Genomic DNA, 13997 nt, shown 5'->3' with positions numbered 1-13997 from the left:
GTGAATGAGCCAAGAAATCAGTTTTAATCTATTGTTGTATTAAAGCTGAAAAGAAAAATATTTGATGGGATTTTCTTGCCAGCAGTACAGGCTCTGCATATGAGTGCAGTTACTGCAGTCAAGTGAGTGATAATTCATTCTGCAGTTAGGACTGCAAAAGAGTTTCTATTATAAACCCATTTTCTTTTGGCTCTGGAACTGCTTGAAACGTGCATTTCTTAAGCTGAAATCTTCTGTGATTTGTTTCTGCCCAAAGGTGAATTTTATTAAAAAGCTATAGATAAAACTTCACAACTTTGAGTTACAGAGGTGAAATACATTTTCCTCTAATCTGTGTGTTTCTTCAAGATTTTTTTGAAGGCTTCTGACAAAAAGGGGACTGATCCTTTGAATGAATGGATGTAAATTTGAGTCACCATATCTCCTTTTTTTTGAGATGTTAAAATAGATTGTATTTCTGCACCAGCTCTTTGTGAGTCTGTACTGATGAGTAAAGTTAAGTAGTGACTAATTTCCACACAACCTTCCTTCCTGCTCCGTGGCACCCAGAGTAATAACCACACTTCCTTTCTTGCTTCATTTGCTCCTCCACTTCAGCCACGGAGTGGGAAAATCTGGCTGATTAGGCAGAAAATGTCACAAATGTGACAATATTCATCCCAAACTGCTGCAGCACCAGCTTCCTCTCATCACATTTATTTTGTCAATCTGGAGAGGACTGTCAGAGCAGGCTGCTTGCCTTGCAGTCAGACATGTAGGAGTCTCTTTATTTATTTTTTTTTCTTCTGGGTGTCATTCACTTCTTTTTTTTTTTTCTTTTTTTTTTAATATGTTCTTCAGTGAATTGTGGTTTCATGGAAGAGCAAAAAAAGCAGTCTCTTGGGTTTTGTTTTGGCAAGTGTGTTTGTCCTCACGTTCCCTCTGCTCTTTGATTGGCAGCTTCAGAATCTGGCACTGCAGCCCTGGCAGGGACAGAGGGACAGAAAGCCCCTGTGTGCTGTCATCTTGTGTTATTAAAGGTCCCTGGTCCAGGTTGACAACTTGGGCAGAGGGAAACCTGAGAAAATTCACCAAGGATAAGCACAGGGTCCTGCATTTAGGGAGGAACAACCCCAGGAACAGGGAACTGCTGGAGAGGGCTCAGCAAAGGGACACAGAGATGAGGAGGGGACCAGGACATCTCCCTAAAAGGAGATGCTGAAGGACTTGGGTCTTTTAATCTGGAGAAGAGAGGGGGGAGCTTATCAGTGTTGATAAATACCTAAAGGGGGGGTGTCAGGAGGATGGGGACAGTATTTTTCCAGTGGTGCCCAGTGAGAGGACAAGAGATAACAGGCATGAACTTGAACCTGTTTAGTTCCATCTAAACATGGGGAGGAATTTCTTATCTTTGAGGGTGGCAGAGCCCTGGCACAGCTCCCCAGAGAGATGGTGGAGTCTCCATCTCTGAAGAAATAAAAACCCATTTGGACTCCATCCTGTGCAGCCTGCTCTGGGTGAACCTGCCCTGGTGATGGGGTTGGACTGGGTGAGCTCCAGAGGTCCCTTCCTGACATTCTGTGATTCTCTGGGTATTTTGGTGTGAAAGTCTGGGCTTCAGTGCAAGCTAAGTTTGGGGTGCAGCACTTGTGCAGAAGTGGTGGGACAGCCTGCAAAGCCCTGACACTGCTGCCTGCAAGCAGATGTGGCCACATTGGGATTTTCCTGCAATTCCACCCTCTCTGATTCACCCTGGTGATTCAAGGGGAGGTCAGGGGGGAGGCTGATTGATGCTTCCCATGGTTAAGTCATGGATGAAGCATTGAGCTTTGCAGGTATTGAGCTGCAGGGCTCTATTATTGGCACCTGCATAGATTGCCTTAAAATAGGGTGGGGTTTTTTGAGTTTTAAGCACCATCTGGTGCCTCATCTGAAACGGTTTTTTAAGTGACCATAAAAGAAGAGCTCCTAAAAAAAAATTGGAGTCCTCCCAGGCAGTGTCTTTATCAGCAGGCTTAGGTGACTCTGCTCAGACTCCCAGTTACTGACAATCCCTAGGGAAGGAATCGATGGTTTTGAGCTCCATAGCTTTGGAAAGAAGCTTTTGTAAATATATTTCTTCCATAAATTGGCAAGCAGATGGGAGAAGGAAATTACAGGAGGAACTGAACAGTGTGGCAAGTGAGTTGCTAAAAATTTCATTAAGAAAGGAGTTAAATACCCCCCCCTCCTCTCCCTCCTCCTCCCTGCACCCCAGAACCTCCTTCAGCTGGTCCCTGGGGCTCGTTTGGTCTTTGCCAGGTACTGATCAGTTTGCTGAGCACCCATATTTTGATTTTTGCAGGACTATCCTGAAAGACAGCAGATTTTTTCGCTACCTGCACACGGCTGTGATCGTGAGTGGGACCATGTTGGTGTTTGGAGGCAACACCCACAACGACACCTCCATGAGCCACGGGGCCAAGTGCTTCTCTTCAGACTTTATGGCATATGACATCGGTGAGTTCTTGCAGAAATCAGCACAAAAAAGAGTTCTCAGCTCTTCAGGAGGAGCTGGCTCCTCAGCAGAGGGATTGACATGCTGAGGATATCACCCTGAGCACACAGCAGAAGAATGGGTAATCAGGAGGAGCTCATTTAGCTCACTACCCATTACCAAGCCAATGAGCTGGTGCAGTGATTTCTGGGCAGATCCAGCAGCAGTTCCTCCTGCAACAGTTTAGGCACAACCTCGGGTATTAAAAATTAGTTCTCTAAACAGAGAGCATATGGGGCTGCCAGCTCAGCCATAAAAAGCTCTCCTGCTATTCTGAGAGGGGTTTAATCTGTGATTGATCAACAAGGCAGGGCTGTCAGGACAATGAGAAGGGCTGGTCCCTGATGAAGCTTAACTTGTACAGGTTTGGGGTTTTTTTCACTGCAAGCTGGCTGACTTTTTTGACTGTGCTGTTTGTGATGACTGTTTATGTGTGCTTTATAAGCATAAATAGCCCCACAAGCACTATTTCACAATAAAGCCAAATGATTAGATTTTAGCTGGTAGGATTTTGATAGAACAGCCAGGAGAGGGCAGCATTTATTTGTAAATTTGAAGCCCAGAGATGCTGCATTTAAGAAGCGAAGAGAAGAAATTACATAAAAAAAGGTGCAAACACAGCCACATAATTCCCACTGGAGAAAACCAGTGTTCTGTACACTATCACATTCTGCCTTCTGCTCTCAGAATTCCTTAAATTTGGGCTCTCATAGTTGATTCACTGAAATAATCATGTAGACCTGGGTTCCTGGAGTGCCTGTCCCCTGAGATGTCACTCCTGGGTTGGGAAAGGAATATGCCAGTGAACAGGATAACTTCCAGCAGCAGGGGTTGGTTGGCATCCTTGAGCCACTTTGCAGGGATCAGTCCCTTCAGCTTCCTGTGGTTTCAAGTCATATCCCTGGGGAATTTATTCTGTGCTCCTAATTAGCTTTGAGTTTTTTTCTCAAGGTGTTTTGATAGTCACGGACACCATCATTTTTTTAAACTTTGGTAGCAATACTGATAGATTTTTCCTGCTGGATTTTCTTTAATTCCCTGACCCATTGAACTACCTGTTAGGCTAAAGCAGTAATTGCATTAATTTGACAAAATATGTCAGTAGTGATGCTTATTTTCCTACAGTTAACAGGCAGGTTTCTGTTACATGAAATAAGTTTTGCAGTCAACTTACCTGGTCCTTACCAGTTTTGTCCTAAGAATTAGAGATTGCATCAGCATCACTTATGGTGGTGGATGATCTCAGCAGGAATTATATTCATCATGTTAGGAAAAAATTCTTTGGTGTGAGGGTGCTGAGCCCCTGGTTGCCCCCAGAAGCTGTGGCTGCCCCATCCCTGGAAATGTTGAAGGTCAGGATGGAGCAACCTGGTGTGTTCATGGAATGATCTTTTCACCCCACACAGGAGAAATTAAAACTTTTCTATTCACCCTATCAAAAAAATCAGATCTGATGACAAACAGAAAGAGCTGGATGTTTTCTAGCACTTTTTCTAATTGAATAATATATTTAATAAATCCTGTGCATTGTAAGTTTTAGGTTTGGCATAACTCCTAAGTCAGGAAGGGAGAAGCTTCTTTGTGTTTTCAGAATCATTCACTTTTTCCAATACTTGATCTTCAGTTAAAGATGGGAAAGAAGCTTAGAAAGCAAAACATTCCTGGCCTTCTATTAATCTAGAAAAATATGTTTCTTGGCCTCACATAACTCACAACTTGCTGGATAAAAAAAAAAAATTGCAAATTGCTGTCCAATTTTACTCAAGTCTTATGTTAAAAAATGGAACCGTGCATGCTTGTCTCAGGAGTGATGTTGGACTACACGAAATTCTTTGAAAATCAAGCAAGTGCCATTTCAAAATAAACTTCAAATATATCCAAGTATTAAATCTAACCAGCTGGCTCCTACATCTTTGGTTTATCAGCACCCTCACAGCAAAGTTTCTGCTGGAGCAGAGGTGATGTCAGAGTTGTTTTGCCCAACAATTCTCCAATTGGATTTAGCAAAAAATTACCAAGGTTGTTTTTCTTCTCCCTCTCAGTTTATTTACATACTAATTTGGGCTTGTAGCCTTTTTTTCAGGGGCTGAATCCCTGGCACAACTGTTTTGTCTTAAAGAATCTGCAATTATTTGAGGGCTCTGCAGATCTTTACAGGAGATTGATTTTTCTGTCTCCATTGCATAAATTGCATGCAGCCACCTCAGGTTTTTGACCCCAAGATGATTCTTCCACTTGCAGAAGTTCTGAGGATCAGAGTGACTTTTCCTGCTTTTGTTCCTTTGATTGCTCAGCGGGTTATATGTTTTTTAAGTTTGTTTTTTTTCTTTCATGCTGCCTCAAGGAAGAAATTACCTGAGAAACCGAGTAAAAAATGAAGCAGAACTTACAAATGTTATGCTAATAGAAAAAGATGGAATAATCTCACATTATATTAAAAGAGGAAAAACAACCACAAATCCTTAAGCTATGATGAGTGAAAAATATTTTTAAAAACACAGATATCTGCCCTCTAGGAAAATAATTGCAACGGGGAAGAAAAAAAAAAAAAAAAGATAAGTCTGTTCTTAGTGATACAGGTTAGTGATACAGGCAAAAACTGCAAATAATTCACAAATAAACAGATAAAAACTGAACCTGTTACGCAGTGAAAAATACCCTTGGCAAAGGAGAAAAAGCAACTGGAGGCACCACCATTTACTGATTTAATGACAGGTGATTGCCAAAAAGTTTGGACATCAGCACAGTGCCCTGAAACTTTCCTTCCTAAGGTGCTGTTTGGGTGATGGAGCCAGAACCATCCCACATCCTTCTCTTCCCTTCTTGGCAGCTGGGGAGAAGAAGGAGCCTTAAATCTTAAAGATCACACAGGGCTTTTTTTCCCCTCCTCAAGATGTGCATTTGGGCAGTGGGCAGAATGGTGTCTGTGGAGTTATTAAATGACTTTGGGATCTGTCAGGGTTTAACTAACACTGGGCTGGCAATTAAACCCAGTAACAGATGCTCTGTATTAATCCCCTTCTCCTCCCTGATAAAGAAAGGAGAGAGAATAAGGGAGAGACTTTAGTTGGAAACTAAACTACATAACTTGAATGAAACAGGAATGATAAATAGGAAAAATTACTACAAATATACAAATATACAGGAAAATTGATACCATGTTGTGCCACTTTTCCCCCAATAACTCTCACATCTCCACCGAGGCTGCAGGGCAGCCCTGGGAAAGTCCAGGCTGGAATCCTGGGCTCAGGAGCAGTTGGGAGCTGGAGGCAGGAACACACAGATCCAGGCTGGGATGGATCAGGAGCACAGGCAGAGGAAGGGATGGAATCCTCCCAGGATGCTGAAGCAAAGAGGGAGAGGGGAAGAAGGGGAAGCAGGAAGGGTTTTGACCGTGGTGATCCCTCAAATTTATCCTGAGTATGAGGTGTATGGGATGGAATCCTCTGTTTGGCCAGTTTTGGTCATCATCTTGTCTGCTCCTCCCCAAAAGAGGGTGTGACCTCTTTACTCCTTTTGTCCTTCTGGAGGGCAAAATATTCCTCAAAACTGAGCAGTGGCCTTGGTTCTGCATCCCAATCTCTTGCAGTACCTATAAACCTTGAGTGTTATCATTCCCAGAACATTCTCTACGTGTAGCTCCATAATGGAGTGGGATCAGTCCCAGAATCAAACACTGTCTCAGAAACTTGCTGTTCATTTCAGCAAGCGCAGCTCCTTACAAGAGGCTGAGCTGAAAGCAAAAGTGCAAGGCAGAAAATCACCTTTATCCTGGCCCAAACCAGGACAGGATCTTTGAGGAAAATATTTGCTAACCCTAAGTTGAGTCCTTGATGATAAGAAGGAACTTTTCTGAACTGAGCTCTCCTTGTTCCTAGCTTGTGACCGCTGGGCTGTTCTGCCCCGCCCGGGGCTCCATCACGACGTGAACAGGTTTGGACATTCTGCTGAGCTCTACAACAGGTAAGGCAGGGGACAACCTGGGGGATGTTGGCACTTTGCAAACCTCAGTGGGCTCGTGCACCTCTGTGTGTCACTAAGACTGAGAGCAGGGGGTTGGGGATCTGTTGCAAACCTCTCTAAGGTCTCAGATTTTCTCTCTTGGGATGCATTCAGTATCCGCCTGTACCTCTCAGCCCTGTGTCACTGAGCCTAGTTCTTTCAAAACTTTGATTTTTTTCATATTTCTGTTCCTTTTTTCTTATTTTTTCTGTATTTCTATTATTTTCTGTATTTCCATTTCTTATTCACTTCATAACACTGTATTTACATTTCTTTTATTTTTTTCTGTTTCTTTTTTAGCTGAGCTTGACAGCTTTTCTCTCCAAATCATGCTTTCCCTCCTGCTTTCTCAATTTGTCCATGTTTCAGTTTATGTGGCTTATCCTGTGTGTCTCTTCTTTAGGTGAAACTATGGGTGGGTTTTCTGCAGTTATCACTGTAATAGTATCCCTGCTCTCAGGTGAACCCGTGTTATTAGATTGGAGTCTGCAGAACTGAGTTTGAGAAGATAAGACTCTTTCATTCTGATTCCTTTATCCTTTGAGGCTACCTTCTGTAAATCAGTGGCATTATTTAAAGCTCAGCTTAAGCCAGGCAGATAGCTGTCACTGCCTTGAAAAGGAAGGTGTGCTCCTGGATACTCTTTCTGTCTCTAAAATCTCACTCAATATTTATTTCTCTCATCGAGGACTGAACACCAGCTGTGTGTTTGCTGCCACACAGGACAATTAAGCCTGTGCTATAGTTCACTCCTAAAATAGGATGAAAATCATGCTAAAATATTTATTATTCAACCAAATCTTTTACTCAGTTGCATTGGCTCTTCACTGTCTTATTAAAGGCACATTTAATGTGCATTTAATGCACAGGGTTCTTTGGGTAAGGGAAGAAATCTCATGTTTAGCCTAAAGCAGCTGTGATCCTAAAGAAAGTATAAAAACCCACCTTCCCATCCACTTGCAGAACATTGTTCTGGGTTTGGTTTTTCTTCTTTTTTTTTTTTATTTCACACAACTCTTCCCTCAGTTGCTGGGACCCACGAAGGTGACTGTGGTTTTGCCACAGCAGAGCAGCAAGATGTGACAAGACTGAGATGTTTTGCTGGTGTGGTGCAGGCACAGCTTCTCCCTGACTTCCAGCCATCCTCCCACTCCTGCAGCTGCTCTTTGCTGAAGGGTTCCCCATTTCTGCAGCATTTCATTTATCTGCTGTCATCTGGACGATGAGGAGGGTTGGTTGCTGAGCTTGGAAGGGTTGGATTGTCTCAACATCCCTACTTCCAGCTTTGGAGCCCTCAGCACAGGAAGGAGATGGAGCTGATGGAGCAGGTCCAGGGGAGGACCAGGAGAATAAGGAGGATGCTGGAACACCTCCTGTGCAGTCAGGCTGAGGGAGATGGGGATAGAGAAAGCTCTGGGGAGACCTAAGGGTGACCTTCCAGTACCTGAAGGGGCCTGGAGTGATAGGATGAAGGGCAATGCTTTAAAATTGGAGAAGAGGAGATTTAGACTGGGTGTTAGGAAAAAGTTCTTCACCGTGAGGGTGGTGGAAAAATGGACCAGGCTGCCCAGGGAGGTGGTTGAGGTCTCATCCCTGGAGATATTCAAGGTGAGGCTTTAAGCAACCTGATCTAGGTCAGGGTTTCCCTGCTGACTGCAGGGGTTGGACTGGATGAGCTTTAGAGGTCCCTTCCAACCCCAGTCATTCTCTGATTCTGTGAACACCCATGTGTTGAGACTTCCTGGCTTCTCTGCAACACTGGAACTTAACCAACCTTTTCTTTAGTGCCTCTCTTAACCAAGAGCTCTTTATTTGGATTTATACATGCTGGGGAGTCCTAAAGCCACCTTGCTCAAACCTTGAATCACATTGACTTGCAGAGTGCAGGATGCGTAAACACGGGCACGAGCCTTTATCTCTCCACTTACATTTTTGTCTAGCACCATGTATGTCTTTGGAGGCTTCAACAGCCTTCTCCTGAGTGACATTCTGAAGTACACACCTGAGAGATGTGAAGCTTTTGACAACCAAACAGCCTGCTTGCAGGCAGGTCCTGGTGCCAGGTGTGTGTGGGCTGCCACCCCTCCTCGCTGCGTCCCCTGGGAAATGGCAACCATAGAGCAGCAGCAAAAGGTCTTTGAGGACTGTCCTCCCAAGCCAGGTATGTGTCATGGCCTTTCCAGAAGTCCCCAGGGTCTTTTTCTTTCCCAATTTTCTCTTGTTGTAGCTTCTACCATTATCAGATCATGTTTAAGATGGGGGGGCTGTGGCTTTGCTTCCATCCGTGTCCTGGGAGACCTTGGTGTGATCACAGTGGCTTGAAAATGTTTCCATTTCTTCCTGAAGCTGCTTGCTCATTAGATTTATTTATTTTTTCTGTTAAATTATTGTACTTAGTTTCCCCTCCCAAACAGACACCATCAGGAATCAACCCTGGACCTTTGCTCTGTAGATGTTTGCTCCAAGAACTTGTGAGAGCCCCAGGGCAAGGGAGGGGGATCTGGGACCTGCAGTGTTATCCTGTGCTCTTCAAGAGACACAAGAGGAGGAGTGTTTTAAGAAAACTTACTTTATTTCTCCCTCTACAGCATTATATGGATAGGGACATACCAAAAAACCCATTATTTTTAAGGTCTGCTTCCTGGGTTGTCCCTTATGATAATTTTAAAACAACTTTTCAACGCTTTCTCCCGATGCATCCCTGGCTCTGAATTGAGTTATATGAACCTTGTTTCTGTAATAGATGGCAGCCTTTAATTATTTAAAAGAAATTGATGTAAAGGGACATTGCTTTGATGGGCTCTCAGCGTCCAATAAATTTTCACAAAAATACAGGCGAAAAGCAATTGGAAAGATGAAGTGGAAAGTTCAAGCTTTGCATGAAAATGCTTTGTGTAATTGGAGGCAAAGCAAAAGGGGCCATTGGGGGGGGGGATTTTAGTGAAAATGCCCTTGTGAAATGTCCTCTGGCATCATTTGCCTGGGCAGTGACTGAACATGCACGCCTGGGCTCAGTTCATGCACTTCCATCTCCTGGTGCCTTTTTTCTGGTGGGGTGTTTCATGGCTGCTTGGGCAGTAAAAATGATTGATGCTGCAAATGAATGCAATTTTCTATCAGTTCAATCAGATGAAAGGATTTGATTTGCTAAGTGGTCGATCAGGGGAAATCTACAGGCACTGCTGTTTGGTTGGGGCTTTTGCTGTATAGAATCAAGTTCTTAGAGCTCTGTCAGGAAATGCCTCTTTTTGGTCATGCAGGTTTTTTTCTTTAATAGTTGTAGACAATGAAAAATGTGATCAGATTACAGACTGCTACAGCTGTACAGCAAACACAAACAACTGTCAGTGGTGCACTGATCAGTGTATCTCAATGCACAACAACTGCTCAGAGGACCAGGTAAAATCTCTCTAATACTTCTGTAGTTTAAACTCATCCTTTGAAATAGCAAATGTCCCCCTGTCCCTTCATCTGTCAGTGTTCTGCCCCTCTTAGTTCATTACTTCCAGGGCTTAGCTAGCTCGAAACTTAATTTTTTTTCAAGCTTTTCGTGGGATTCTCCACTTAGGAGGATGGGTAAGGGCAGGGGGAGATGGGTGTGAATATTCATTGAGGCACAGAGACATTTGGGTTTGCTGTTAATAGAGAAAAGAAAACCAAAATAAAACCCTTTTGTAAATCTAGTAAGGAAAATGTGTCAGATAAAGGCCTGGGGAAACATTTTAAATTCCCAGTCCAGGCTGTGCCCATTGTCACAGATATTGAATATTTACATAGGTCTGAACTGGGAAGTTTAGTGTGATGGTCATGGCTGTTATGAACCAGCATGGATGGGATGGGAAAAAGCCTCATCTGTGCTATTTATTTTAGGTCCCCATTACTCTGTATGACAGCTGTCCTAAGGATAACCCTGCCTATTACTGTAACAAAAAGACAAGCTGTAAAAGCTGTGCCTTGGATCAAAACTGTCAGTGGGAACCTAGGAATCAGGAGTGCATTGCTTTACCAGGTGGGTATTGCTTCTATTTGGGGAAGTCAAAAACCCAAATTCACCCAATCTAAAAGTTGTGGGGCTTTTTATTGTTTGGGGTTTTTTTGTTTGGTTTTTTTGGGGGGTTTTTTGTCGTTTTTTTTTTACCCCTAAACCTGTAATCTCCTAATGCTAAGCTGGAGTGAACAATGTTGTTTAATCACAGCAGCTTCGTATGAAACCTTCTTTCCAGTAAATTCCAAAAGTCTGATGGAATATTTTCTCAGTCCCAATTGCCTGAAGAGGAGTATATGATCATTTGTATAATTATTAGGCTGTGTTTCATCTCTCTCTTTTCACTTGATAAAAGCAGTGCTGTTGGTATAATAGACTTCTGCAAGATACTAGATTTAATAATGCATGCTATTTGATTTTAGAAACTAGAATTGTGCAAAAGCCTAATGGCACATACTGGACAAATTAGGCAAATAACACCTGAGGTGTATAAGGAAAATTCTTTTATTAGTGTGTTTCCAGTGGGAGCTCATAGGAGTTGATTATTAGTAGTCCTGTAGTAACTTTTTTTTTCCCCAGTGACTAGGAGTGAAATAAAGCATCTTCAGTGATTAATATTTACAGTTAATAAAGTATAGAGAAAGGAAAAAAAAATGACACAGATAGAACCTTTTGATAGGTGTGGAAAGCCTTCCCCTAGTAACTCTGGTGTCCAGGTCTGGTGTTTGGAAGAGTGAAAAAATAAAGATAAAAGCTATGAGGGTGAGAAAAACATCTTTTAATGAGCCAGATAGAGAGCTTGGTCTGTTTAATTTGTTGTAAGAAAGGAGGTGACTGGATTGTAAGTGTAAATTGAGAAACTGACACTTGAGACCTTCTCAATCTGTAGCTAACTCCTGAACCAAGATGTTGGAGCTAGACTTTAGCTTGACAGAAATTCACACTGAAAACATCCATCTGGCTGTTGGTTGGGTTTTTTTGTTTTTTTTTTTTTTTTTTTTTTTTTTGAAAGAGTAGTTATGAAGGAGGGAAATAATTAACCCCAGCCTACAAGGAGTTCTTTAGTGGTGGGGATGGCTGTGCTTGAGATGAAACAGGGATTAATCCTGCAAGTTGAGTGCTGCAGACAGAATTAGCACAACCACCTTCTCCTGCTGGAAAGTGTCCTGCCAACAGTGGTTAAATAAGTGGCTTTGAGACATCAGCAAAATCCTTGTTTGCTTTCTTTTGCTCTTTCTTCTACAACAATTTTACTATTTGACACTGTAGTAAGTGCTTTGACTACATCCTGCAGATAATTCAAGGCTGATGGTTCACTTGAGCTCCCCCCAAAAAAGTTTTCCTTTTCCTCCAGTGACTCTACATCCCAACTCCATGGTTTAGGATGGGGCTGTGGATCTTACTTTGTAGATTTTATTTTGGGGCTGTAGGTTTTTATTTTTGGGGCTGTAGATTTTTATTTTGGGGGCTGTAGGTTTTTATTTTGAGGGCTGTAGATTTTATTTTGCTGGAAGGGCTCTTCTACTAATGTGAACATTGTGAAGGTCTCTTCCATCTCTGGGTTTGCTTCTTCCCCCTCCTTCCTTTGCAGAAAACATCTGTGGGACAAACTGGCACCTGGTTGGCAACTCCTGCTTGAAAATCACAAATGCAAAGGAGACTTATGATCATGCCAAGCTGTCCTGCAGATCCAACGGTGCTTCCCTGGCTTCCCTCACCACCCAGAAAAAGGTGGAATTTGTTCTAAAGGAGCTGCAAAAGATGCAATCTTCGGTGAGTGCTTCTCTTTTCTGTCCCCTGAGTAATTAAGCTCTGACTGTGGCAAAGTCCTTGCTGTGCTATTGTGTGCTCTGTACAGAACAGACAAACCTCTTCCCTGAAAAGCACTGATTTTTCCCTTTTGAAATTCAGCATACCCTATGGGTGCTTTTGAACTGAAATTGTAGAGAATGTAAATGGGCAAGATAAATATAAACATACAGGGTGCCTCAGAGGTATTGCTTTCTCTAATGAAATCACACACATGCATTTCTCTTGTGGGATACACGACTGCAGCAGGAGTCCTCTGGTGCCTTGTACACAATATTTTATAAATAAAGGTCCCTCTGGGGCACCGGAGGTGTTTAATGGAAAGCATTTAAAGTTATTTACTCCTCTCAGCAAAGTGACTGTGTAAAATGTCTGAGTCTCACTCTGTAGAGCTGCTTGGTTTAGTTGGAGTTATTTATGTTTGATTTAATGGCAGGTGCTCTTCAGTCGAGATGATGAGAAGTGAATTGGAATCTGTCCCTCTTCCTGCATCAATAAAAGAAATACTTTTTTTGGTTTTTTTTTGTTTTTTTCTTCCAGTCCCTGGCAGAAGCCTGGAGGTATTCAGGGCAGTTTGTGTAGGTGGTGCTAAAGCCCTAACAAAGAATGATGCTCTGGCTTGATGACCCATCAGAGAAACTCCTCTGGGGTCCCACAGGCCACTGGGGAATGGGCTGGAGGGATTTATGTAGGAGGAAGAATAATGGAGGCAGTAGGACAGGTACATTTTAGAGAAAGCACTTCAGCTCTAAAGAGAAATATTCCCTTGTTGAAATGAGAACATTCCATGCTTTGATTCCCTTTGTAATTTTCAAGTGGCATTTCAATAATTTTTTAGTGGGGATTCAATTTAGCCAAGAAAAGTTAAGGTGCAATTGAGGTGAGATTGTTGGTGAGAATCTTCTGGAGAGCCAAGCCTGGGATATGGTGAAAGGCTGTGGTTTGAACAGCTCCAGGTGTTTTCTGGATATCCCAGTGGTTAAATGTGGTGCAAATTCCTAAAAACACGTGGCAACCCTTCCCTAATGCTCCTTGAACCCTTCCACTGGGGAGTAAAAAATTGCTAATTTATGGTTGGTTTGGGTTTTATTTGTTAATCTACAGTATCATTTAAATATGTGCCTTAGAAATCTAAAGAGACCATTAGCCCTTTTTAGTGGGTATTAATATTGAGTGCTTGTAAAGTGGGAAAATGCCTTTGCTAAAAAGCCAACCTCTGTCTGGTACTTGGCTTTTTGCTGTTTGGTGGCTGTGCAGTTACTCCTTTTTTTACCTAAGCTGTGTGTAGATGTTTTTGTACTACTAAAAAACCCACTCTGCTAACCCTGTTGCTGTGAGAAGTTGCAGTTCTAAGGTTTAAGAGGGTGTAAAATCAGTGGGAAGGAGGTGATGGTTGTCTGTAGCAGCAAAGGAAGATGTATGGGCTGCAGCCTTCCTGGGACAGCTGTGCCACTCAAGTGTTGTGATGGAGACAAGATTTGAACAGTAAAATAACATCTTGTACCAATGCAGTTAAAATGCCTCTCCCCCCAAAATAAAAATAGAAAAAAAAAATTGCCAGTAGCAAGAGTTGTCTTGTAGATTCTTCATATTGAGAATTTTATCACCAGCAATAATAATTTAAATTTTGAACTGCTCTTTCTCTCCAACCCTCTCTACACACACCCTTAAAGAAGAGAGATCTTC

The 13997-nt window shown here is 42.5% G+C and overlaps 1 protein-coding gene across 2 annotated transcripts in view; it reads left to right on the top strand.

Moving 5' to 3' along the window:
• ATRN (attractin) overlaps positions 1-13997 on the top strand; it is a 151665-nt gene that overhangs the window by 59354 nt on the left and 78314 nt on the right. For both annotated transcript variants that reach the window (XM_071753147.1, XM_071753148.1), the window contains exons 10-15: positions 2324-2478; positions 6394-6478; positions 8458-8678; positions 9795-9916; positions 10388-10526; positions 12094-12275. In XM_071753147.1, the coding sequence (XP_071609248.1) occupies positions 2324-2478; positions 6394-6478; positions 8458-8678; positions 9795-9916; positions 10388-10526; positions 12094-12275 (904 nt within the window). The remainder of the gene's footprint in view (positions 1-2323; positions 2479-6393; positions 6479-8457; positions 8679-9794; positions 9917-10387; positions 10527-12093; positions 12276-13997) is intronic.

This window comes from Heliangelus exortis, chromosome 10 (genome assembly GCF_036169615.1).
Source record: "Heliangelus exortis chromosome 10, bHelExo1.hap1, whole genome shotgun sequence".
In the NCBI taxonomy this organism is placed as follows: Eukaryota; Metazoa; Chordata; class Aves; order Apodiformes; family Trochilidae; genus Heliangelus; species Heliangelus exortis.
The sequence above is the reverse complement of the archived record's forward strand: the minus strand, read 5'-3'. Positions and strand labels throughout refer to the sequence as shown.